This window comes from Artibeus jamaicensis, unplaced genomic scaffold (assembly GCF_021234435.1).
Source record: "Artibeus jamaicensis isolate MK-2021 breed Jamaican fruit bat unplaced genomic scaffold, CSHL_Jam_final scaffold_537, whole genome shotgun sequence".
In the NCBI taxonomy this organism is placed as follows: domain Eukaryota; kingdom Metazoa; phylum Chordata; class Mammalia; order Chiroptera; family Phyllostomidae; genus Artibeus; species Artibeus jamaicensis.
The window spans coordinates 39,818,343-39,843,830 of NW_026522047.1; the positions used below are offsets into that span (position 1 = coordinate 39,818,343).

At 55.5% G+C, this 25,488-nt stretch overlaps 3 protein-coding genes across 8 annotated transcripts; 1 reads left to right on the forward strand and 2 right to left on the reverse strand.

Moving 5' to 3' along the window:
- Window positions 1-213: 213 nt before the first annotated feature.
- Window positions 214-6,861, reverse strand: PCSK4 (proprotein convertase subtilisin/kexin type 4). Its single transcript, XM_037138141.2, has 15 exons — window positions 6,667-6,861; window positions 6,305-6,409; window positions 4,560-4,649; window positions 4,359-4,487; window positions 4,188-4,264; window positions 4,003-4,091; window positions 3,554-3,726; window positions 3,244-3,456; window positions 2,574-2,674; window positions 2,367-2,470; window positions 2,180-2,297; window positions 1,738-1,917; window positions 1,394-1,518; window positions 1,006-1,128; window positions 214-886 (listed from the first exon to the last, which is right to left on the reverse strand). The coding sequence occupies exons 1-15, from the start codon at window positions 6,859-6,861 to the stop codon at window positions 828-830; spliced, it is 1,881 nt and encodes a 626-aa protein (XP_036994036.2). The 3' UTR covers window positions 214-827.
- An 828-nt stretch (window positions 6,862-7,689) lies between these two features.
- Window positions 7,690-12,716, forward strand: REEP6 (receptor accessory protein 6). Of its 2 annotated transcripts, XM_037138184.2 has the most exons (6): window positions 7,690-7,913; window positions 10,662-10,755; window positions 10,835-10,973; window positions 11,252-11,420; window positions 11,627-11,713; window positions 11,939-12,716. In XM_037138184.2, exons 1-6 carry the CDS (start codon window positions 7,799-7,801, stop codon window positions 11,974-11,976), a joined length of 642 nt encoding a protein of 213 aa, XP_036994079.2. In that variant the 5' UTR covers window positions 7,690-7,798; the 3' UTR covers window positions 11,977-12,716. The 2 variants fall into 2 exon arrangements, with proteins under 2 accessions (XP_036994079.2, XP_036994088.2); XM_037138193.2 differs by lacking the exon at window positions 11,627-11,713 and having other exon boundaries at window positions 7,692-7,913.
- Window positions 12,717-12,732: 16 nt separating this feature from the next.
- ADAMTSL5 (ADAMTS like 5) lies at window positions 12,733-25,231 on the reverse strand. Of its 5 annotated transcripts, XM_037138160.2 has the most exons (13): window positions 24,841-25,120; window positions 24,375-24,447; window positions 24,176-24,267; window positions 23,859-23,919; window positions 23,607-23,715; window positions 22,447-22,574; window positions 21,833-21,944; window positions 21,393-21,479; window positions 21,112-21,275; window positions 20,609-20,804; window positions 20,461-20,532; window positions 20,015-20,120; window positions 12,733-15,549 (listed from the first exon to the last, which is right to left on the reverse strand). In XM_037138160.2, the coding sequence occupies exons 1-13, from the start codon at window positions 24,903-24,905 to the stop codon at window positions 15,489-15,491; spliced, it is 1,326 nt and encodes a 441-aa protein (XP_036994055.2). In that variant the 5' UTR covers window positions 24,906-25,120; the 3' UTR covers window positions 12,733-15,488. The 5 variants fall into 5 exon arrangements, with proteins under 5 accessions (XP_036994055.2, XP_053514384.1, XP_036994046.2 ...); XM_053658409.1 differs by lacking the exons at window positions 12,733-15,549; window positions 24,841-25,120 and adding an exon at window positions 25,212-25,231 and having other exon boundaries at window positions 18,930-20,120; XM_037138151.2 differs by lacking the exon at window positions 12,733-15,549 and having other exon boundaries at window positions 18,930-20,120; window positions 24,841-25,156.
- Window positions 25,232-25,488: the final 257 nt, after the last annotated feature.

Below are 25,488 nucleotides of genomic sequence, written 5' to 3' on the forward strand. Positions count from 1 at the left end.
TGGGATGTGGCACTTACAGTCTTGACACCTCCTATTCAACCTTTATTTGCAAACACAAGTCAGACATAGTACCCAAGACTCTGGATAGTGTTGCTGGCTCTCCCTCCACCTTCCCCAAGATTCTGGGGTTGAGAAGGGATAGTGGTCGAGGTTGTGATCTGACCTCTGCCCTATCCCACCGCACCCCCCACCCCACCCCACCCCACTCCACCATCTTAACTGTGTAACTAGACATCTCTCTATCTCTCTCTTTCACCTGGACCTGCCAAGTCCAGATTGCAGAATTCCACACAGGCCACCCCAGGCCTGTGGGTCTGGTGGCTATCCAGGGCCATCAGAAGCAGGTTCTCACCCCTGCCGCTGATCTGGAATGAGAGAGCAGGGCAGCAGTGCCTGCCAAAGACCTAAGCTAAGGCGTACATTGGCTTTCCTTACTGGATGTCTCTGGTGTCCAGCCAGCAGTTGGGACTGGGTGGTGACAGGGGTGGTCTCCAGCATCAGGGAGAGGCCCACACAGGGGAGTGGGCAGCCTGTGGAGAGGATGCTACAGAGGAGGGGGCTCACAAAGGCTATTGCCAGCAGGGTCAGCACCGTGGCCTGAGCCAGGCTGTGGTCTCTACAGCAGGGGTAGGTAGTCTCCATGGACTGGGGATGGCCTTTGTGGGGGGTGGGCCCTGAGCAGGAGCACCCATGCGCATCCAGTATGTATGGCAGGCAGCAGGTGGTTCAGCTGAGCGGGAGCCTCTGTGGCAGGTATAGCAGAAGTGCAGCAGGTATGGCAGGCACCCAGACCGAGCAGTCACTGCCTGGTGGGTGTGACTGAAGTACTATGATGGGCAGTGGGAGAGGTAGAGGTGGCCCAGGATGGAGGTGGGGCTGTGGCATTCTGCAAGGGGGACATGGACACAAAGGTGAGGCCAAAGCCTGCAGCTCCGTCCCACCTACCCGCCCTGGACTGCACACACACACTGCCAGCAAGTGGGCCATGCCACACCGGACACTCACCCTGGCATGGCCCCTCTGTGTCCCACTTCACACACACGGTGCTGGTCACCTGGGAGCCTGTGGGCCTTGCTGTCATGTCCTCAGCCGTCCCATAGAGCAGAAGCGTGTAGCGGTATAGCGTCCCTGGGCAGGAGTCATGATAAGCATGGGGATAAGCAGCAGAGGTTACTGGCAGCCTGATTCTGCCAATCTGGGCCACACTTCCCAGCCACCCCAACCCCATCCTGGAGCCTCAGACTCAGATGGTGCCCCAGCCCCCCAGCAGCCATTGCAGGCTGGTAACTGAATAGCTATTCTGGTTACTGGACACCTACTATGCAAGCAGACCACGGGGAGCCCTTCTTTAGCGGGGTAACCAAGGCTGGCCTCAGAGCCCCAAGCCTCTCACCTGTGTTGAAATAGTAGCCCTTGTTTTCCAGGCTCAGGGTCCACAAGCCCTGCGGGTCCTCATCCCAGAAGTGGGTGGACATAAAGATCCAGTTGTTGTAGCCTTGGCCACTGATGTCAAAGGGTCTGGGACAGACAGGTGTGGGTAGGGCAAAAGAGGGGCTCTGGAACCACAATCATGAAGAGGCCACTGAGCCACAACAAGTGTCTGACTGCAATGCCAAATGCTGGCTGTAGAGCCAGCCCCCATGGAGTTGGCCCCTCCCTGTGCAGACCACACTGGACCCCACACTGTACTAGCCCCTCCCTGGGTGAAATCACAGGGCCAAGTCCCTGCCCTTGTACCTGATGGCAACAAGGGTGGAGCGGGTGCCCATGGGGCTGGTCAGTGAGATCTCCAGGTCCCCCCGGCGGCTGTAGGACAGTGACAGCTGCACCTGCACATGCTCCAGTGAGCGGATGTAGTTGGCACGACCAGCACAAGCCAACACTTTCTTCCTCACGTGCGTCAGTGGCAGGATAGGGCTGGGGGGGGCCATGGGGGTGTGGGGGTCAGGGTCCCTCCTGCTGGCCTCCTTGGGGCATGGCAGCCAGCTGGCAGGGTCTGAGCTCAGGTTATGGGGCCCACTCTCTGGGGTTACTGAGGCCTCAGGGCCTGCCTTCCATGTGTCTGCCCCCTGGGTGTTACTGATAGGTGTGGGAGAGGGCTGGAGTGGTAACAGGCATGGAGGGAGGAATGAGGAGGTGGTAGGTGTGCACAGTGGTGGGGACTGAAGAAGGTGCTCACGTGGGGGTGTGCAAGACATGAATGATGCATTTCTTCTGGGGCTGTGTGGGCAGCCATGCTCGAGCCAAGTCCACCAGCAGCCCAGCATCCAGCAGCCCGTAGCCATAGTGGTGGCTCACTGCATGGAGGAGGGCCGTCATACACCCTGTGGGCATGGTGTCCCCACCTCCACCCGGCTCTGCCGCACCTTGGCGCCCCACACCATTGGTTCTCCAGTCCTCGGCCTGGAGATGTGCCTGCCTGGATGCACGAACCACCAGGTGCTGCATGTCTCTCCATGTCAAGAATGGGCTAGAGGCAGATGAGAGGGTAAACTGGGGCTACAACTGGAAGGCCACAGTGGTAGGCAGGGTGTGGCCCACAGTGCTAGGTAGGGTCCCCCACTGTCACCTACTTGGCCTCCAGAGCCAGAGCAATTATGCCTGCAGCTAGCGGGGCAGAGGCCGAAGTGCCTGTGTGCTTGTCAGTGCACTGGTGGTGCAGGTCTGTGGTGACCTGGGGGCAGAGATGGGGACTCAGGGAGCCTGGTACACATGGAAACCCAGCCCTTGTTCACATGGAACCAGGGATTCAAGAAGGCATCACAGACCATTACACCAGAGGAGGGGCCTGAGTGCTGCCCATGTCCACACCCCAGAAACATAGGCTGGAGGTATAAGGGGGCAACAGTGGGGCAGGGCCTGGGACCTGTGTTCCAGCACTGCAGGAGCAACCCCTGGATGGAGGGAAGATGGGGGAATAGGAGGGACAATGAGGGGACAGGACAGTAGGTGAGGGGTCAGGAGGGAAGGTGGGGGACCAGAGGGAAAGTAGGAATACAGGAGGGAAGTGGGGACACAAGAGGCAAGGTTGGGGCACAGAAGGTAAGGTAGTGGGGCATAAAGGAAGGTAGGGGGACTGGAGGGAAGGTGTGGGGAACAGGAAGGACAGTGGGGAACTAGAAAGAAGGCAGGAGGATAGGAGGGAAGGTGGCGGGGATTGGAGGGAAGATGGGCAAGATAAGAGGGAAGGTGGGAAAGCAGGCTTTGCCAGGCAGGGTGAGCATGGTGGTGGGGCCCACTCACAATCTGGGGGTCAGTAACAATGCCACTACTGTAGGTGGTGGTGAGAGTGGAAGCACAGGCCTCACTGTACCAGGGCACATGACCGTGCTGGGTGGTACTGCCGACGGAGAGGGTATGGATGCTGTTGGTGTAGCCGTCGCAGTTGCAGTTGTCATAGTGCAGGCCACCATTGCCAGATGCCCAGATGAAGAGCGTGCCTAGCCCACCTCGGCCCTGCAGATGGAGATGGGACAAAGGACAGGAAAGGGGATGGAGTAATCAGCCTTTCATGCAGGCACAAACCCTCCAAAGCCCCAGGTCCCCCACTCACCTTGGTCACGCCACGCCTGAAAGCCTCTTGGGTGAGGATGCCGGGACCGTCCACTGTTCGGCCATCATCCTCGGGGCCCCAGCTGGCACTATAGATGTGGATGTGCTGCGGCTGCAGGCTCAGTGACTGGGCCTCGATGACATCAGTGATGGTGCCATCCAGCATGCGCACACCTGCACAGGCAGTTGTCAGTCCTCTGCAGACAGCCCTGCCAGCACGCCTCCCTGTCCAGGCCAGCTCCAAAAGCCCTGGCCAGCTCCTCTCTCTGTTCCCAGGGAGTGGGGACAACTGGTAGTCCCTACCCTGAGTCTAGGGCTCCTGAATTGCTGAACCACCAGGGCATGGACACCAAAAAGCCCCCTCCCCTGTTTGATTTGCTAACTGTCCCTGGCATTACCAGCCACCCAGTGCCACCTGGTCCAGCCTCTGTCCCTAGTAGGCCAGAGTACCTCCTATTCGGGCGTTGTAGGCGACGCCTGTACCGCAGAACCTGTTGTTAGCTATGGCTGCCACTTCCCCAGCACAGCGGGTCCCGTGCCTGGTGCCAGGGCAGAGAGGGGTGCCCGTCACAGCTCACCTGGTCCCCCACAGGGCACAAGGGCCATCCCCAGGTCATGTGGGACACATGGCTCACCGGTTCTCGTCACTGGGTGTGTATCGTGGCTGAGGGTCTGGATCATAGTCATTGAAATCGTAGCTGGCCAGAGGGTCCTGGGGGTGGGGGGGGGATGTGAGAAGGTAGGAGTGGGCCATGGGACTGAGGAGGGTGTGGAGCAGCCCCTGCCCCAGTCCACCACAGGCTCACATAGTTTGCCCAGAGATCTGGATGGTCCTTCTCAATGCCATCATCCAGGATAGAGACCACGATACCCTGGCCCGACAGCCCCTGGCTCCAGACTTGCAGGATGTTTAGGTCTGGCTGCACTTCACTGTTCTGTGCCAGGTGGGCTAGAGTTAGTGGGGCTCCCAAATGGCCCAGCCCAGCCACATGACCCAGCCTGCTCACCATGTACCACTGCTTGGAGAACCAGGGGTCTGTGGGTACCACTGAGCGCTTCACCCGCCACTGCAGAGTCTGCTGCTCAAACCACTGCACCTGCAGGGGGACATGTGCCAAGGTGGGCGGCTGGACCAACAGGGCTAGCCCACCCTCCCATCAGCTATCCTGCTGTCACACCCATAAGCACTTTAGAGGATCCTTTCCCATGGATGAGGAAGATCTGCTCATCTTCCCACCAATTCCCAGTTAAAGGACCCAAGCCTGCATCTAGAGTCTTCATCCCAGACCTCTTCCCAGGGTCCACTAAAGGGCAACTGTCCATGAGGCTGTGGTTGGAGTGAAAGGTGGGTTTGAGTTGTCCACTGCTGTTTCTGGGGCCCTTGTAGTGTGGAGCAGGGCCTGGGACCCTCTGTTTTCTGGGGCTGCCCTTCAGAATCACCACATGCCTGGGGCTCTGCCTTCGGAGGGCGCCAAGGCACTTGGAGCACCTGTCCCCAGGGCCCACAGACAATTGGCCACTGCCTGGGATGACTGGGGGTCCTGGGATCCCAGCTCTGTCCCTTCCCCTGTCCCTCTTCTAGATTTCTCTGCCAAAGATCTGCCCATCTTCCCTCTGCAGTGGCCACTTCTACCACTCTCTGGTCCTCTAGCTGTGCCCCCCACTACCCACCACCCCCAACCCACTCTCAGCACACAGCAGCAGTAGCACTCTCTGTTGAAACCTTCCATGGCTCCCCCCACCTCACCTTCTCCAGGACTCACAAGGCCCTGCCTGTCTGGCCCTTACTAGCCTCCTTCTGCTGCTGCCACAGTGGCTGCCTCATTCAGGACTTTTGCACAGGTTGTTCTGCCTGCCCAGGCTGTTCTTCCTCAGATCTTCACTCTTCCTTATTCCTCGTTCATCTCCTACCTCCCATCCCCACCCCCCACCAAGCCAGCTCATGTCCACCACCCCATCTCAGCAATCAGGGCCATCGTTTTCCCATTTGCTTTGCTCCAGTCTTGGGAGCTGGCCCTGATTTCTCTCCCTCTGTCTTATGCATCTCAGCCATTGGCAAGCTGTAGGTTCTCTTTTGGAAACCACATCTCCAACTGGCCAGTGTTCCCTGTTGCCAGTGCTTCAGGAGGGTTTCGAACAGTCAGGCTTTTTGCCTCCTTGCCAATCAGCCACCTCGCCCAGTTCATACCCTTTATGGCTCCCAAGGGCTTGACAGACTCAGCCTCAAAACCTTAGCTTGGTGTCTAAGGCCTTTTCCTGTCATCTCTTTGAGTGTCTGGAGATAAGGTGCTTGGTCCCAATTCAGCCATGTTCTCATTGTGTGACTGCAGGCAGGATTCCTCCTCTTTGGAACAGTTTCCTTTGTCACAAAATGGGACAGTTCCCCTCCTTCCATCCCATGAGCTAGAATGTTAACTGCCCCTCTTTATGGGGTATCTGGGAACCTTAATCTTTTCAGATGAGATAGAGGGAAGGTGGAGTTTTGATAAGGAATGCTGATAGTGTGCCAGGCCCTGAAATGTGCACTGTGCACACATGTGTGATCTCTTGCTCTTCATGGATCTTCCCCATCGGGGTCCCCACTGTATAGACTGGAGAGCCAAGTGGAAACTAAGACTCAGAGAGAGCAGGTGAGTTGTCAAAGGTCACAGCCATTCATAACAATCACAAGAATAATGGTGTGTGTGTGGAGGGGAGAATAACAGGGCGATGACTAAGACCCCGAGGAGGCAGCCTCCAAGGCCAGGCTCACCTTAGGGTCTTTCTTCAGGCGCAGGCGGTGGCCCCAGTGCGGGGTCAGGGACTGCTGGACCACGCCCCGGTGCCGCAGGTGGAAGTACTGCCCGTCAGGGAAGATCTGGGAATGTGGAGGTGCAGTCGCATCGCTGGGACCCAATTCCCCTGATGGAGCCCAGGTCGGACTGGAGCCAGCCCCCTTGCTTGTATCCCCCAGGTGCCCAGGTGTGGGCTTCAGGTGTCCTCTGAGAGTGCCAGAATCTGAAGTTGGTTGAGGGAGTGGTTGGTTGGGGTTTCTTGGTATCTAGGGTACCTGAGGGTCTGGGGTCTTGGGTCGTCCCGTCCCCGCCCCCTCTCGTTCATCCGGGTCCCACCCACCTGCCCCAAGTTGACGAAGCCGAATTTGCGCGCCAGACGCTCGGCCTCCCGGTAACCCTGGGACACCCGCACGGCCCAGCTGCTGACATAGATGGGGGCCCTGGTTGAGGCCAACCCCACAGAGAGGGGGCAAACGAGGGCCAGGCACAGGGGCAAGACCAGGCGCCACCAAAGGGCAGTCTGAGTGGGCCGCATGGCGGTGGGGGCGGGGCCTCCAAAAGCCCCACCCCCTGTCCAAACCGCCGAGTCAGCCCAAGCGCTCGCCCAGCTCCCGGTGCCATAGCAACCCCTGAAAAGTCTCAACTCCCAGGGGCCCTTGCGACTCCCCTGAGGGGCACAAAGATCCGACAGAAATGGGAGGATGGACACACGCAGACCCAAACTCGCGGGAACTTCAGTCTCCATACTTGTACAATGACCCAGTTCTTCTGACCCAGAGACGCGAGTTCATTGTTTTGATTGACCCCGCCCCTTTGTTTAGCACCGCCCCTTCCAACACACCGCTCCCTCTGGAATCAGCCCTGCCTCCACTCCCGTCCAACCAGAATTGTTCTTTAGAGTGATTTCACCTCCTCAGTTTAGTTCCGCCTCTTACCCACCATTCAGATTCCGCCCCGCCTCTGAATAATATGCCCCGCCCCTCCTCTATTCTTCCCAATTAATTATTTCCTTTTCGCCAATCACCTCTGGTCTTTCTCCGGCCCCTCCCACCAGCTCCGCCTACCTCAGCATGCTTCCCTCCTCTCCCAGCTCCACTTACACAACCGCTCAGCCAATAATCCTTGTCCTTGACCCCGCCCCTCCAATCAGCTACGTCCCACTACTGTGCCGCTAATCCTGGTGCACTCAGCCACTGGCCCCGCCCCCTCCCTTAAAGTCTCCCCTGCGGCGCCCACTGCTGGCCAGAGGGCAATGCGGCGGGGGAGACGGGGCAGGCCCCACCTCCTTTGTCCGCCCTGCCCTCCCATTGGCCGGTGCAGGGGGCAGGGGGCGGAGACCAGCCAGGGGGCAGAGACTAGCCCCGGAGCCAAGCGGTGCGGCTCTCTCAAGGCAAAGGCTGCACGTGCGCGGCGGGGCCAGTGCGCGGCACTGAAGTCGAGCTCGGGCTGCCAGCCCCGGGCCCGCCGGTGCCATGGACGGCCTGCGCCAGCGCTTCGAGCGCCTTCTGGAACAGAGGAACTTGGCCACAGAAGCACTAGGGGCGCTAGAAGCAAAGACCGGTGTCGACAAGCGGTACTTGGCCGCGGGTGAGCCGTCGGGGGCGCTCGGGGCCGTCGCCCCATTTCACCGACGGGTACAATGAAACCTTGGGGCACCTGAGCCTCAGCCCTGCTTCCCTCCGGCTTGCCTCGGCTGCAGGGTCCGGGCCGTATGGAGGGGCGCACCCCCTTGTCCAGCAGGGAGACCAAGATCCTGGCTAGGGACAGGTGGTGGGCTGCGATCTCGGGTGAGCCCGCAGCCCCTCCCCCTGTCCCTCTCTCAGCTTCTGCAGCACCCCCACTCTAGCCTGGTCTAGAGGCCTTCCTCTGCCCCCTCCCTTGGGGCACTGGGTGCCCGCCATGTCCAAGTCCGGTTCTTCCAGTTGCCCTGCTGGCCCCAGGGATGGAGAAGAGGAGGAGGGGGCAGAGAGGCAGCCAGTTCCCCGAGTGTCTCTTCACCCTTTTCCAGATGTCCCCCAGCCTGAATGCAAGTGTAGAGATCTTGTGTTTTTTTCAGAAGACATGCTTCCTGCCAGGAAGGAGGGTCGCTCCCACCTCCTAGTACCATCCCCTTGGCCTACCTTCTCCTCTCACCGATCAATGGCTTTGGTCCACTGAACACGAATAGTTGAGTTGGAGTTGGGTTGTCTGGGAGTCCAGGGAGAAGGGGCTCTGTCCACCCCTGACTGTAACTTCCATTCTAATCTCTTCTCTTTCCTTCTCAATGACCTGGGGTGGCTCATTGCCACTTTCAGAAACTGTTTAGTAAGGTGTTAAATGCTTTCCTTCCCTCTTTTGCACTGTTCCAGGCCCACCCACTCTGCCACCTCTTCTAGGAAGACCCCTTGGAGTGAATCACAAGGACATTGGTGGAGGGGTGGGCTCTGGGTGAGGACAGTGCCAGGTGTATTGAGAGCACCTTCTATGTGCAGATGCTGCAAGTCCACTTTCTTCCCATTTTCCCACCAGCTGAGACATCCCCATGCCAGGCAGCCCAAGGAGAGTCCAGAATTTCCCCCAGGTTCCCATTGCCCAACTCATTTCTGCTTAGCCAGGGACCTGTCCTTGGGAACAAACCATTGACCTCCTGCCTGGCTTTCATCCTTAGTACCAGTGGTTGGGCAATTAGGTTATAGAGCAATGGGGAGGGGCCCGGAAAAGGCCTGACAGGGAGGCTAATAGTTACAGGGAGGAAACTAAGGCCCAGAGAGGATGCCCCTGCCACCTGCCTTGTCTGGAGTATCCACCCCTCCCCACCTCCCTGGGCCCATCTGTTGTTGATCTCAGGCCATGCCCTCCCCAGCCCATGTCCAAGGTTATCCTCATATTGCTGAGGCTGCAGGAATAGGGATTGAGGGGAGGCTTGCCCTGGGAGAGAGCCAATGCTCCCCGACTTGCAATTTCTGGGAAAGAGGTGACATTCCCTTATCCCTTCATCCAGATGTGGGAACTCTTGGGCTCTACCTGCCCCAGATGACCAAATCTCCAACCCCAGGTGACAGGGAAACCCAGAGGAGTCAGCTGGGGAGGCTCTTCTCCACTCTTGACCCTAGACTCTCTAATAATAACTAATACAGTGGAGGGAAGGGTGTGGATGACTCTGCCCTTTGGTCCAGAGTGGTTTCTATCTCTCTCTGCAGATTATCGCCTCAGAGAGGGAGGTGGGAGGCTGTAAATGCTCCTGAGTTACCCTGGGCAGGCCCTTCTTCCCAACAGCTTAGTTCTGGCCATTGCATGAGACAGAACAAGGAAGCATACAAGAAGCACTTAATAAATGTGATAGTTACCATAATCGTTTTCAGAGTGGCTAATGCTCCTGGTTCCCCACACCCCCACACTATTCTCTGAGCTTCATTGCTGGAAGTGTTTTCCTGACCAGAAGTCCCTCAGTAATATGTGGAAAGGACGAGTGCACCCTGCTGAGTGTGTTTAGCTAACCCCAGGACAACCCTAAGAGGCAGGGCCACTACCACCCCATTGACACATGAGAGAACTGAATCTCCAAGCAAATAGAGACTTGTTCAGTGTCATGTGGTGAGTGAATGGAAGAACAGAGGGCTCCCCAAGGTCTGAGAGATTATACAGCCCTTCGCTGCCTCCCACTAAGGCAAGGGGTCTCAAATAGGGCCACATTGCCTCCATTAGTACACTGGGCAGTGTCTGGGGACATCTGTGGTGTCACGACTGGGGGTGCTTCTGGCATTGAGTGGGTGGTGACCAGGGAGGATGCTCAACACCCCACAGTGCCCAGGACAGGTCCCTGAAGAAAACGACCTGACCTGCATGTCAGTCAAGACTGAGAAATGCCACCCACACTAAGATGAAATTTTAAATCTCATTGTCTTTGCTGCTCACCAGTAGTCATGTCTTAACAGAATGGCTTCAATTTTAGGTTTTTTTCCTGTTACTTATATTTAAATACTGGCATCATGTGCCTAGCTTCTCCTATAGGTCCCAGAGTGAGATGGTTAAAATTACAGATGATTACTTATTCATTCAACAAATGTTTATTAGACAAATACTCTGTACCTACCAGGGCCAAGGACCCTGCCCGTCTTTGAGCTCACAGTACTGTAGGGGGGGGACGGCCATGTTAAATAGTTTCAGACACAAGACAGGGTTCAGGGCCACAGTGGGGGTCTCCCAGGCGCTGTGGGGCAACAAACATCCTAGAGGGGTCTCCAAGGCTCATGACAGTTCTGTGTGGTGCATCTGCCAGGCCAAGAGGAAGCTGGATACCCTGCAGGCTGGGCATGGAATGGGCCAGACCCTTACCCACACCCCTTTTTTCTGCAGGAGCCACCACTCTGCTAAGCCTGTATCTTCTGTTCGGTTACGGGGCATCTCTACTGTGCAATCTCATCGGCTTTGTGTACCCCGCATATGCTTCGTGAGTGCCTATGGGCTATCCAGGTGGGGGGTGTCCAGGGGCTCTGGGTAGCCCCTGACCCTGCCACACCTCCCCCCAGGATCAAAGCTATCGAGAGTCCAAGCAAGGAGGACGACACTGTGTGGCTCACCTACTGGGTAGTGTACAGCCTATTCGGGCTTGTCGAATTCTTCAGCGATCTACTCCTGTCCTGGTTCCCTTTCTACTACGTGGGCAAGGTGGGCACCACTGCAACACACACACGACAGGGCCTCCTGGGAGCAGGCAGACGTCCAGAGACTGAAGGGTCTGAGGGACTTGCCCTGCTGCTTCCTGGGGTGTTTGATGGAGATGGCCCAGGCCCATCCCAAGGGGCGTCTGATGGGGGTGGCCAGGCCCATCTTAAGGGGCTTCTGATGGGGCTGGCCTAGGTCCACATAGCCCAGTGAGAGGTCTAGCCCCTCCTCATGGAGCCCAGATCAGGGGAGCCAAGCATAACAGCCACCCGTGCCCGCAGTGCGCCTTCCTGTTGTTCTGCATGATTCCCGGGCCGTGGAATGGGGCTCGAATGTTGTATCGTCGCGTCATACGTCCGCTGTTTCTAAAACATCACGAGGCCATGGACAGCGTTATGAGAGACCTCAGCGGGCGAGCCCTGGACGTGGCAGCAGGAATAACCCGGGACGGTGTGTGCTATAGGACATGGGGGTGTCCATCTGTCCCAGCCTGGGTCTGTCTGTGCATCTTTCAGCTTAGTCGCCCCCACTCACCTTCACTCCTGCCTCCCCTCCTCTTGACTCTGGCCTCCATCTGGCATCTTGGCAGTTGGCATCAGGCATTCTGCCTGCCCCTCTCACTGTCCATCTCTCTCTCCTATGCTCTCGGGAACCAGTCCTGCAGGCCCTGGCCCACAGCCAGACTCTCATCACTCCAGTAGCTGTGGTGGAGGGCCCCCCACTGCCCTCAGAGCCAACCATAGGTAACCTCCATCCCTAGGAACTAGGGCCTGTGTGTGTGCATGTGAGTGCATGCATGGTATAAGTTCATTTGTGTGAGTGCATGTAGATGACTGTCCCTACTAAGGTTGGCTGCTGACCCCACCCTGTCTCCCAGCAGCCTTCATCCCACCCTCCAGCAGCTGAGCACAGCCCCAGGGCTGAGAGCCTGGCCAGATCTACCTTACCCCATAACTTTTTCTCTGCAGCCAAAGTAAACGTAACCCAGTTCCAGCAGGACAAGTGAAGTCCCTGCCCAGCCCCCGAGCAGGCCTGCCGAACAGACAGCTAAAAGACACACTGCATCCCAAGTCCTCCATGGATCCCTCAACTAACTCCCCAGCGCAGACCGCCACTGTTCCGTCAGCCCCTGGGAGCTCCTCACGTACCACCTTAGGCCAATCCCAGCCTCAGTCCCGGGCCACAGGCCCTGCCAGTGGCTCCAAGCTGTCTGGCAAGTCCCAGGCCCAGCATGGGTTAAAAACCAGTTCTTCCAGCCAGCCCCAGGCCCCTGGCCAGCAGCACTCCCGGCCATCCACCAGTTCCTTAGGGCCCTCCCAGCCAGCCCACCGATCACCAGGCTCCTCGCAGCAATCACCAGGCTCCTCACAGCAATCACCAGGCTCCTCACGGCAGCCCAGCACCCCCTCCAATCAGGCCCCCCCCACTGTGCTGTTCCCCAGTGGTACCAACATCCCCGCGCAGCCCCCTCAAAATACCTCCAGTGGACCAGAGGAACTGGCCCCCAAGGCCTCCAAGTCCAGCAATCATCAGAAAGGGTCCCCAACACAAGCCCCAACCAGTACCTCAGCTCCTGAGCTTCCTGTCTCTTGCCAATCCGAGTCCTCTCTGGATTCCACCTCAGAGTCTACCACTGAAGTCACCTGCAGCTGGCCCCGCCACTGCCCCTGGCTCCAGTACCTGCACTGCTGGAGGCTGAAACACCTGGCCTGCTAGGGGAAGGCTCAATAAAGCACATCTGGCCAAGCCTCCTCTTACCATCTGTCCAGGGGGGAGGGGACAAGGGGGTTTGGGGGGATGATCAGAGATGAGATCATCTCTAATCAGAGATGAGAAGGTAAAAGCCCCACTTTACAGATGAGGAAAACAAGGACCAGAATAGAGGTCAAGTGGCCAAGATGAATCGGAGATGAGAATTCAAGTCCAGATTTTTCTTCTGGAAGGGGATCCCAGGAAGCTCCAGTAGGGAGTGGTAGGAGAAGGAGCCAAAGAAGTGGGCATGGCCAAGCCTGGAACAACTGTGGGCACCTGGAGCTCCAGGAGCCTGTGCCCAATGCACACCTGAGACTCTGCCCAGGTGCTCAGGGAGCCAGAGACTGTCCACCATGGTGGTAACTGGAAGAGAAGTGGCCATTTGTTCCATCCACCATCCCTCTGCGGGCAGCAAAGAGGCCTGCAGGCTGGCAGTCAATGTCAGACTGGCATTTGTGAAAAGTGGGAGAGGGGAGATGTGTGGACATTGATGGGGCCTCCTACAGCCTGCACTTGGGTTCCTTTGTGAGGCCTGCAATGACACTGATCATGAAACCAGGCAGAGATGGAACATGTAAGAAAGGTGACAAGCCTGGTGCATGGATATAGATGCAAAGAAAAAAAATCCAAAGAATAGCACATGTAATCCAACAATATACAAAGCACAGAACACCCCCTGTGCAAGTATAAGTTTCTGGAGGTGGATCCTGAGCTGGAAGCTGGGGGATATGGTGGGGTAGGAGAGGAGCTGAATCAAGAGGTGCTCTCAGTGGGGGCAGGAGTGCCTGGAGCCTGAACTGTACACGCAATGAGCTTGATCTTTGGCCTGGGGGGCAGGTTTTGTACCCAGGGGAGGGGGCTGTGACCCTGAGACATCTGCAGTCATAGCTGGGGGGGACCTGGGGCCCACACAGTGTCTTTCGGTCCACCCCTCTCACCACTCAGCCGCCATCCAAAGCTATGCTTCTCCTTGGTTCTACCACAGCTTCTGGTAGAAACACGAGAGGTTTGGCAGAATGAGCCACAAACTCTCACCCTGCAGGTGCTCCCAAGGCTGTAACATGGTTATTCTCAGCTGGGGGCAATTTTGTCTCAGAGGTGTTGGGCAATGATATCTGGAGACACTTCCAGTTTCTGCCTAAACGCATCAGCCAAGTCCCGAAATCCTTTGATGTGTCATGCCCCTCACCCCTTAGTAGGCCCTGCTTGTCCCCCAGCTGCGAGTGGCCTCTTCTAAAGCAGTTTCCTCCTAAAAAAAGGATGCAGCCCCATGCAGCCACCAACACCACTACCCTGTGTCCTCATCCTTGAGAACGCTAACAAGGAAAGTGGAAGTGCTGAGCTACTGCTGAGCAGCAGGTTCAAATCATTCATTCCATCACTCAGCAGATGCTCAGCACTTACGGTTTGCCAGGCCCTGATCCAGAAGCCAAGGTTACAGTATTGACCCAGAGAGATAAAAAATCCTGGGAGTTTGGGGAGGCAACAATTGTCAAGATAAATGTACAACATGTTAGAGGGAGGTGAATAATGGGGGGGAAAAGCAGCTGGGAGGTGAGGAGGCCAGGGCTGTAATGTCAGGGTCAAGGAAAGGCCTGTTTAAGGAAGTGACATTTGAGTAGAGACATGAAGGAGGGAAGGTGAAGGCATGAATCTTGTGAGAATCAGGGCAGGGGTGGTCCAGGCAGAGAGAAGAGCCTGTACAAAGGCCCAGAGGCAGGCCTGCGTCTGGCAGGACAGAGGAAGAACAGGAAGGACTGTATGGCTGGAGCTGAGTGAGTGAGGGGAAGAGAGGAGATGAGTATGGGGGTGGACCATGATGGTACCCAGAAGGCTTTTCCTTGGGGTCATAAGATTTGTCAAGGGGGAGGAAGGGACAGATTGAAGGTAATCATTGATGAACCCCCATCTTGCCAAGAAGCCTATGTGGGTGTTGGGGACAGGGATCTCATAATCTGCTTATATAACTGGCCAAGCTGTGTGAAGAACGTGGTGTTTGGCTTTGGTCTGGGGTGAGGGAATGGCTGTGCCGGCCTCGCTCTGCACCTGGCATCCCCTGTACCCCGCCACCCCGGGGGGGCAGAAAAACAGGTGCTCAAAGGTATCCCTCACCCAGCCCTGGTCAGCTCATCAGGGAGCACAAGTGGAGAGAACACATACTTGTCTTCCCATGTGGAGATATTGACCTTTAGCCCCTCAGACTTGGATTAATTTGAACACACAGAATAGTGTAACCAGTGACTCAGAGATAGTAGGGTGCCAGGGCCAGCCCCTCCCAGTCTCTCCCCAGTCCCAACAGTGCCTTCCATCCTTTCCTACGCGATTCAGAGCTGTGTCGGTTGGACTCAGCCCACTGTGAGAATTGCCAGTACTTTGCTCTTTTTCATTGGTGGATGGTGTGCTATTCTGTGCGTAGGCCAGAGTTCACTTGCCCCATTCCATTGCTGATAGGCATTTGAGTAGTTTCCCGTTTAGGGTTATTGTGACTAAAGCTGCTAGGAATATTCTAGAACTGGCCTTCGGCGAGCACAGCTCTCATTTCTCTGGGGTATAGACCTGTCAGAGATTGGAGGGTGTAGGATGACCATAACACATTACAGCATATTGGAGGGGGGTGCTTAAAACAGCAAAGATTTAGTCTCTCACATCTGAAGGCCAGTCACTGTTACAGGACCGCACTCCCTCCTGAGATTCCAGCAGAGGGTCCTTCCTACCTGTTCGAGCTTCTGGGGGCTCCAGCCTCCCTTGGCCTGTGGCCTTATCACTTCAGTGTCCACCTCCATTGTCATCTCCACGGCCATCTTCTCTGTCTCTCCACTGCATGTCTCTTATGAGGACAGTTGTTACTGGATTTAGTACCCACCCAGATAATCCAGAATGATCTCATCTTGAGACCCTTAATTACATCTGCAAAGACCCTTTCTCCAAATAAGATCCCCTTCAGCCCTGGCTGGTGTAGCTCAGTGGGTTGAGTGTGGGCCTGCGAACCAAATAATCGAGGTTCAATTCCCAGTCAGGGCACATGCCTGGGTTGCAGGCCAGTTCCCAGTAGGGGACGCATGAGAGGCAACTGTACATTGATATTTCTCTCCCTCTCTCTTTCCCTTCCCCTCTAAAGATAAATAAATAAATTCTTAAAAAAAAAAAAAAAGATCCCCTTCACAGGTTCTGGGGGTTGGGACATGGACATATCTATTTAACTCATTATTGTGATTTGCATTTATCTATAGCAGACATGGCCACACTGTTTTCCAAAGTGGTCTGCCAACCTCACCTGCATACCTGCATCTAACCCTGTAGGCTGCCACAGTCCAAGGCTTTCCATAGGCCTTTGAGTGGACATGTGCCCTCCCGTGGGTCAGCTGGCTGGTATAGGATCAGTGAGAGAAGAGTAGATGACAGGGTGGTGCCCTCTGAAGAGCATTAGAAACAAAAAGCATGACTGACCCCCCAGAGCTGGCGTTTGGAAATATTGTTGAAAACAATTTTTTGTGGGGCTAATGAAATAATTACAATTTTTTTTACTAATATGGGTGCGAGTTTTAAATGTGCCTGTTTTAATTCTTGATCTTTAATAAATATCACTATTTGTGGGAAGTCAGTTTGGAGAATTCCCAGTTTCTGGACAAGCAAGGATACATGCCCCATGTATTTCCTTCAAGAGGAAGATTCTGCCTGTAGCCATTTGTGGTTACTTTCCTCATGTGAGGATCTCTAACCCAGACGGGACACAGTAACTAATAAAAAGAGCCAGGAGACTGTGAAGAGGGGAAAAAAGAAGTCACTCTCTGTCATTCTGTGTAACCCCCCGGAGTATTAGTGTTTCCATGTAAAACAGTGAAACAGTGTGGTATTTTTGCTTGGCAAGTGCAAATGGTAGTTCTGCCCTGAACCACAAAGTTGCTGAATTTGAGCATCTTTAGAATGGTTAGATTGTTTTAAAGCTAAAAAGCAAACCAAAATAATGTGATTTGCTAGGAGTGTGTTACCAGATCATTACCAGAAACAATGAATATTGGTGAGGACTGTAAAGGGGCTGGGGAAGTCACTGCTCAGGTGGCCACAGGCCATCCTGCCTGCTAAAGATGGTTCTGTGCTGGCCCCTCTCTGGAGCAAGTGCCTCATGCCAATGGGTTCAGATGATTTGGGAGTAGGAGCTCTGGGGATGAGAGGGCCCCAGACTCATTCTCAGACATACCCACATGCTACAGGGAGGCAGAGGGGACAACCTTGGCTTAATGGTGGGAGGAATGGAGCCATAGGTGGATGCTAGTGTAAGGAGGCTGGTGGGTGGAGAGAGGCATTCCTGAGTGTGGAGAGCAGGACCGATAAAATGACATTGTTCCGGTTAAGCTAGCATGAAGTATATAAAACAAAATAGAGTCACTCATGTCAACTAAGATGGCTGACTGGTAGCCATGACACTTTGGTTCAAGAGGGAAACTACCTAAGTCATGCTAGACACATCTGGCAAGGAGACACACCCAAGATATCTGCACTTGTGATTAGAAGACACTTCTGCTGAGTGGAACCACCCATAGATAGGCTCCTGGGGAAATTCCACACTTGCCATTGGGGGTGCCAAGACATTTACCAAAAAGTCCCAGAAGGGTGGAGTACACCATTTTCAAGGTGTAACTGCGGCAGTTTCCAGACCACTGCTGACACAGCTGAGCTTCACACACCAGAGTGCTGTGAAGCACTCTGATCTCCCTTGGCATCAGCTGCCGGAGGTTTTGCCCTGCTGGACTGAGGACTTTGTCTGCCTTGCTGTCCACCTGGCTCCACAAATCCTTCCTTGCAAGAGGCCGACAACTCCCTTGCCCACTGTGCTATCTCCCAGACCTGCAGACTGAGATTCTGGGACTTGGGTTCATTATCCCCCATTGACTGCTGTGTGTGTTATAATTCTTAGATTGTTAGTGTGAGTAGGATATTAATATATATTGATGTTCTACTTTGAGTGAACATGCATTCAATAAAAGCTGAGTGAATAGCATAGTTACTGTGTGTAACTCTTGTCTATTTCTTTGCTCCTGGTGGCTCAGCAGGCAGCTAGCCAAGCAGTCGCCTGGCTAGATAGGAAAGACTATCATGAACACGCACTCCTGACGAGGAGGAAGGCAAGCGCAGATGACCAAAGTGGGCTGGCTGTACAAGAGGAGGTACAAACGCATAGGGCCCACCCGGCTACAGGTAACCCGGTGTTTTAACCGTTTCCCCAACCTGCCACCAGGGGGCACCCAAGCCCCACACGTCCCTCTAGAACTACATCCCACTCAGTCTGCAGGAGTTGGGGTTCTGCAGGAGTGTGTTTTCTGAGGATTCTTCAGCTCAGGCACTTGTTGCAGATGACAGAGCCAGGCCTGGGAGGCCCAGGCACTGCTGAACCCCTGGCATACTGTAGGTGCTCCATAAAGACCCAATGGAGCAATGCGTGAATGAACAGAGGGGCTGGAGAAGGAATCCAGAGTAGTGTGATTCCCATGGTCTGAGGGCTAAAAGGACACTCGCAGATGGAAAATTGAAGCTCAGAGAGGGGAAGGGCCTGGCCTAAGGTCACACACAAAATCAGGAGCTGAGCCCATCCAGTTCTGAGACCCGCACACTGTGTGTCCCTTGCCCACTACCAGCACCCGCACTCCAGGGAAAACCACGACCACATGGTACAGAAGAGCAAGATTATCCCAGATGACAGTGAGCCTCCCTATCCAGAGTGGGGAGGCAGAAGGCAGCCCCCCAGGGGCCCCTCATGGGGAGTTTGCTGGGCCACTGCACAGACACCCTTAATTCTCACACCACTCACGTTTGCTCTCTTGCTCCAGAATGAGAATCTATCCAAGACACCACATGAGGATGGGGATAGGCTGAGGGCAGGGCTCTGCCTGCCTCCTCTGCTGGGGAGAGGTCCCTTGGGTGACCTGAGATGAATGTGTGGCCCCAAGAAGGCATGGAGAAGGTGCTTGGGACCTATAAAAGCCACATTTACCCTCCACTTGTCCCCCATCTTCATATATTTCCTGTCCTCATCTCCCACACAGGGTCAGGCATGCTGAAGGGAGGTGGGGGATGGACCAGGAGGAGGGGATGGAGTCTGTGAGATCACACATGTGCATGCTGTTAAGAGCACAGTTGGGGAATCGGACTACCAGTGCCTCTCCTCGCCTTTGTGGCCATGTGTGTGTAAGTGTGGTGCCCTTGTTAAAAAAGAAGTGTTTGTAAAAATTTAAAAAATATATAAAAGGGATGAACAGCAGCGTGGCCCAGAGGAAACCCAGCCAGAACTGCTGAGGCTGTCAAGATTATCTCTTAATAAATAGTCATGGGCATATAAAGTATGGCATAGGGAATACAGTCAATACTATTGTGATAACTATGTATGGTGCCAGTTGAGTACTGGAAATATTGATGGGAACACTTTGTAAAGTATAAGATTGTCTAACCACTAAGCTGTGCACCTGAAATCAATACAAAATAAAATTGAAAGAAAGGAATAGATTATCTTTGCACTTCCTGGTATTTAGCACATAAGGGGAAATGAGTACAGCACAGTGCCTGGTTAGGCATGTCTTCCAGGGGGCATGTCTGTGACAATGTCTCTGAGTATATTAGCGTGTGTGGGTAAGTGGCAGTGAGAAGACAGAGTAGAGTGTCAGGAAGTTAAACAGTGATGACTTTCCTAGTAGACAGGGCAAGGAGGGAAGCTGGTACATCACAGTGTCTCCTTAGGCATGTCTCCTTCTGGGCCCTGCTTGCTTGTGAGAGCTTCTCTAAGCAAATGAGTGTGAGGCAAGGGGAATAAAGGCAGACATAAAGTTTCTAAGTATAAGCTATGAGTTTCCTGAAAGCGAGGATGACAGAGGAAATAAAAGTTAAAGAAGCAACTCAGTGTGTTTTCATCATTGCCTGCCTACTGACAACACTGGATCTGACTGTATGTGAAGGTGTATAAGTATGTGTGAGGGAGAGTCACAGAGCTATGGTGGGAGATATCTCTGAGCTCCCTGGAAGCCAGGGCAAGAGGGGAAATAGGTTGAGTTTAAGCCTGGGCAGGCACAACTTCCTTGCTGTGTGTGGTGAGGCCTTGTCTAGAGGCTCAGACAGGGCAGTGTCTAGCAGCCAGGCGAGCACGGCTATCCTCTGCGGGGCTCCAGGGCCGAGCATAGCCTGCATGGGGCAGCAGCAGCCGGTCCTGAGTGCCGTCAGGACTGACGAGGCGCTGGGCAGCCAGCAGGTACTCTCGATGGAGGGACATTGGTGGGCAGGGGCAGCGACCTGGTGCCCATACGTACTCAAAGGTCTGCAGTGGTGAGCGGTTCTTGTAGACAAGCTGCACACGCACCTCATAGCGGGTCTCCTGGGCCTGGCGGAGGTGGCCCAGCACTCGAGCCCGGAACACTGTGGGCAGAATGGTGCTAAGGCCAATTGGATAGGCTAGCCAGGACACCCATCCATGTACCCTATTGCCATATGAGGGAACTAGAGGTCAGATGGGGCATGGAGGCCCCATAGAGACTGTGGAGAGGGTACTGGGGTCAGGATCGAAGAGGACTTAGAGGTCAAGTTAGATCAATGAGTCAGCTCAAGGAGTCAAATTAGGGCCAGAAAAAAGGGATCAAATTGGAGACAGGTCAAGGAGTCAAGGGTAAAGTCAAATCAGGGTCAGATGTGGGCAGGAAAGTAGCCAAGCACAGGTCAATTAGGAGCCAGGGAAGGGTTGGGGTAAAGGGTCTCTCACCAAAGTCACTGCCGCAATAGTGAAGCAACCGATGGGCACGACCGCGGGTGTCGGGACAGGGTGGGCAGGGATCTGTGAGATGGAGCATTAGGACACAGGCCTCACCTCTCTGCTTGCCCCCACCCTGGTTGTGGTTGTTCCCCCTCACCTGGGGTGGGGTTTGGGGTCCTTGTGGGGAAAGCCGGGGCTTCGTTGGGCTCAGAAGACTGAGGTTCCACCTCCAGAGGCTGTGGCTGCCTCAGGGACCAGCTCAGGGCCTGTGCCTGCTCCTGGAAGGGGCTGTAGAGTTCCCGAGGGAGCCAGAACTCGAACTCAATGCCAGGATTGGGCTCCTGCAGGAGGACCTGGGGGAAGGGTCAGGTACTAGGGATTGGAAAAGGAACTGATAGCCCATCCTCCCTGCTCTGGCTCTCCACTCCTGCTTCGCCCCTCTGTTTCTCTACCCTAGTCTTCCTCCTCTGACTGTCTGCCCCAGCCTGGCCCCTCTGACCCTCTCTAATTCAGTCTCAACCCTCTGACCCTCTGTTCCTAGCCTCCCCACTCTCTCTCCTGCCTCCCCTGCTCTGCCCCTAGTCTCCCCTAAATCCTTTAATCCCCCCCACCACCATGTGCCCAGCCGCCCCCCACCCCCACCCCAGGCCAGGCACGCACCTGCAGAAGCAGGTTTTGGGTGGTGGGTCCCGCCGCACGCAGTGTCTCCTCTAGCCCTGTAGTGCGGGTGTAAACCACGCGGGTGCCTGCCACGTCGTAAGTCCCGGGCGGGCTGACCTCCCACTTGCCGTTGAGCACGTAGTGCCCGTCGCCCCCAATCAGCGCTGCAAGGGAAGGGTCAACCCGGGCTCTCCGGAACCCGCTCCTCTGGCCTCAGTCTTCCCGCTGCACCCGGGGAGCCGGCAGGGCGCCTCCCCGCTCCCCCTCGGATTCTGCAATACCCAAATGGTTGCGGCTCCGATGGGCGGCGTAGATGTGTCTGGCGCCCTCGGGGATCAGTGTCACATTCCAGTATCCAGCGTAGGCTCCTGGACAGGAGGGAAAGAGGGTGTTGTGGTGCGGACGGGGTTTATGAAGGATGCTTTGAGAATTAAGTGAGACGCTACAATTTAGGAGGTTAGTCTTGGTCCTGGTATCCCCCAAACACTCCGTAAACATTTGGAGTTAACGATTATTATCGCTTAAGTGAAGCAGCGAAAGAGTTAGAATACCATCTGTTCTGGTCAGGGCGGGACAATCTCGCATCGACCAATCAGAATGAAGAAAAAAAAGATAGGGCCGGGCCGCAGATTGCCCAATCAACACGGGACTTCACTTTCGGGCCCACAGGTTCTTAAAGGGCCCGCTGTACTAGAGTAGAGAGGATGGGGTGAGTGGTCACCGGCGTCACGAAACACGCGCTGTACGAAGAGGCACGAGTCGTTGGCGCCGCCACAGCGGCCGCAGTGGTCCTCGCGGGCATCCGAACCCATCAAACCGTCACAGCCGGCGCTCTAAAGGAGTGAGGAGGACACACATCGCAGAGAGCCCCCTGCCCCACTCAGTAACTCAGCTGGGTGTAGGGGGCAGGGCTCTGAGAACTGGGAGGAGGGGCCTAGAGACGACAGTAGAGCCTGAAATAAAGGAATCTGAGAGTAAATGGCTGGGCCCCAGAGGTGGAAGTCTGGGGTGGGGCCTAAGGAAGAGTGAGGCCTGTGGAAGGTGGAGAGACTAAGGAACAAAAGGAGAGGGGCCTGGGCGGGACCTGAAAGTAAAAGGACGGGCTTTGGCAGGAAGCTTGGGGTGGAGCCTATGGGGGGGCAGGGCCCTAGGGGGGGCAGGGCCCTAGGGGGGGCAGGGCCCTAGGGGGGGCAGGGCCCTAGGGGGGGCAGGGCCCTAGGGGGGGCAGGGCCCTTTGGGGGCAGGTCTAGGAGGGAGAGCCGGATCCAGAACTAAATAAGCGAGCTTTCAGGGTGGAGCCTCAATGGGAGGTGGGTTGGGCCTCCGAGTCCTTACTAGGCAGCGTCCCCCAACGCAGAGTCCCTGGCTACCCGGGCTGCAGGGAGTGCCATCCAGGACGCGGCCAAAGCTATGGTAGAAGGCATGCCCCAGGGCCAGGCAGTTGAGGTCGCACTGGTTGGGCGCTGGGGGGGCAGAAGGAGAAAGTAAACCAGGGGTCCTCTATCCCAGTTACAGCCCTCTTCCTTCCAGGCTCCCCCTGAAATCCATCCTCTTGGGCCGTTAAGGCCCAGAGTCTCAGCCAATACTACACATCAGGGTTGAAGCTGAGCCAGGACTGAATTTAGTCATTCTGCCTCCAGCTCCCTGGGACTCTCCCATGCAAGTATCTTGGGCCTTCATGCATGCGTGCATGCATTCATTTATTACACAAATACTCATTGAACACCTACTATTTTCCAGACACGTTTCTAGGCTCAGCGTTGAGCAGAACTGCTCCCAGTAGGTGCCCAATAAAAAATGTTTGTTCAGTGCTGACTGGGTTGCACATAGCCTGGGGGTATCTTTGGCCTGCCCTAGGACTCAGTTTCCCCCTCTACCTGGCAGGGGGGACAATGGGCAGTCCACTCTCAAATGTGGGCTCATAACCCTGACTCCTGCTCCTCCCACCTCCCTGAGCTTGGCTGACCCTGCCTGTAATGGATCCTGAGCTGGCCCTGGTGGGCCAATTCCTAAAGCAAAGGAAAAAAAAATACCCATGAGGTTACAGATGGACCTTTCTCCATCCTATGCTTTTCTTATCTGTGTCTGCCCCCATCGTGGCATCTAAAGCTGCCAGTCTTAAACCTGGAGGCACACGGCCTCAGGCACACAGTTATATAACTTGCTATTTTCAGCTCAATACAGGCTACATTTCCTGCTACCAGCATAAGTTTGAGAACTGTTGGCCTCTGGATACAGTTCTAAGTAAATCTTCAGCCTGGTGTTTAATCCTGTGCAGAATAGACGCTGCCTCCTTCTGCCTCTGCTTTGCACCTCACCTGTGCTTTTTTCCCTTCACTTCACGAACTCCTATTTATCCTTCAAAGTCTAAGTGCAGATGCTTACTCTTCTTACTACCCTCCAAGTCCCCTTTCCTTCCTAGCAGCCATTTCTCTCTACCAGCTCTGAGTTGTTCCCCCTGGAACAGCTACCCTACAGGAGGGCAAACTACTCACCGCCATAGAATGGCACCCATTGGTAAGTCTTCTGGAGGCTGAGGACAGGCTGGCCATTGTAGAGGGCACACTGGATGTCTCGGAAGGCCATGGCCCCTGGGGGACAGTCCTGGGGGCAGAGATGGGTGGGTCAGAGGCTGGGACAGCCTCAGGGAAGCCCAGAGAAGCTGGCAGGGTGGCAAACATATTTGAGGCCATGAGTGGGGAAGCTTTAAGACAGACTCAAGAGTATGGGAGGTGGACAGAGCTTACTGGCAACTGGCAGAGGCGGTACTCGTGGGTGTCCCCCCGGCACAGCTCCTCCCTGGGAAACCTGTGAGGAGCAGGGTGGCCAGAGTCTCATCAGGCCTGCTAGTAACCCCCTCCCCAGAGCCTGCCTCCACACCCTCCACACACACACTCCCCACCCCCCAAACCTACCCACATTCCAGGTGGATCAGTGGGATTAAAAGGCACAGCATGTGTGGGCAGGTGAAGGGTGTGGTCAGGGGCTAGGCCTGGCTGGCAAGAGAGGAGGGGCAGGAACCCCTTTGAACACGCTCAGACGATGTATCCTGCTCATTGCTCACCGGATGCAGCGCCGGCTTCGTACGGAGAGCCCCCGCCCACAGGAACTCGAACAGCGGCTCCAGGAACCCCATGGTGTCCACTCTCCCGGCCCCTACTTGGAGAGAGAAAGCATGGTCAGCCTGAAAGGGAGGCTGGCAACCCCCACGTGGCTTCTGGGTCCCCATGCCCAATGTCCCCTGGGCTCATGTGTTCCCTTACCTGAGCACTGCCCCCCAAACCACAGTTCAGGAGGATCCACAGCAGGAGCAGGAGGTTCCATAGGGGGTGGGGTCTGGGGGAGCAGAGGAAGGTGCTGCAGTAAAGGTGTCAGCAGACCAGGGGCTGAACCCCAGCTCTGCCTTGACTGTGATTTGGGGCAGTAACTTAACCTCTCTGAGCCTCCCTTCTCATCTCTGAAAAATACAGCCCACCTCAGAGGAAAGTTTTGAGGGGTCCTTCGGATCAGGTAAGAAAAACAGGAGGCACAGAGCCTGGAATGGAGATGAAGAGCTCAAAGAATATTATTATTATTATTATTTTATCATTATTATTGGTTATTGTCTTATGATGTACACAGTAGGTGCTTAATCAGTGTCTAATGACAGAACAAATCATTCCAGGACAGTGTACAAGTGTCTCCAGGGTCAGGGCCCCTCACTGCTCTCTCCACCATCATTGCTTCTACCTTCCTGTGTGGCCAGGGGCCAGCCACTCCACTTCCCCAGGCCCCATCTGTGCAGTGGGAACCATCTGGGGTCAGTCCAGGACTCTGAGACCTTGCAGAGGGTACAGCCAATGGGGGCTGGGTCAGTGACCGGGTCCCTCCAGGGCCCTTTCTGTTCCCAGACCCTTGGCAGCAGGGAATCCCTGGATTGTGGAGGGGCAAGGAGGGGTGACCTGACTCCAGGCCAGCCAGAGCTTCATGGCCTCATGAGCAGAGGGTGTGGAATAGAGCACCAGGGTGGTCTGTGAAGGGAAAGGGGCCCCTGATGAGGATGATGCAGAAAAGAGGAAGACAGCTGGGGTGGGGAGGCTGGGCTGGCAACTTTGCCTTACATGGGCCTCAGTTTTCCCATCTGTAAGGAGAAAAATAGAGCCAATTGCCATCCACACCCTCTGCGTGACCATGACATTGGCAGAGAAAGGAGGAGAGAAGTGTCAGCCTTGAGTCCTTACTTGGGCCAGAGCCAGGGAACCCAGTAGTCAGCAGTACCCAAAGGACACGCAGGACAAGCTCCTAGACACTGGGCGTGGGGGGGAGGCTGGGCCCTACTGGACCCATGGCCCCTCCTGAGCCTCATTTTCCCTGTTTCTCAGGCCATCCTGGCTCTGA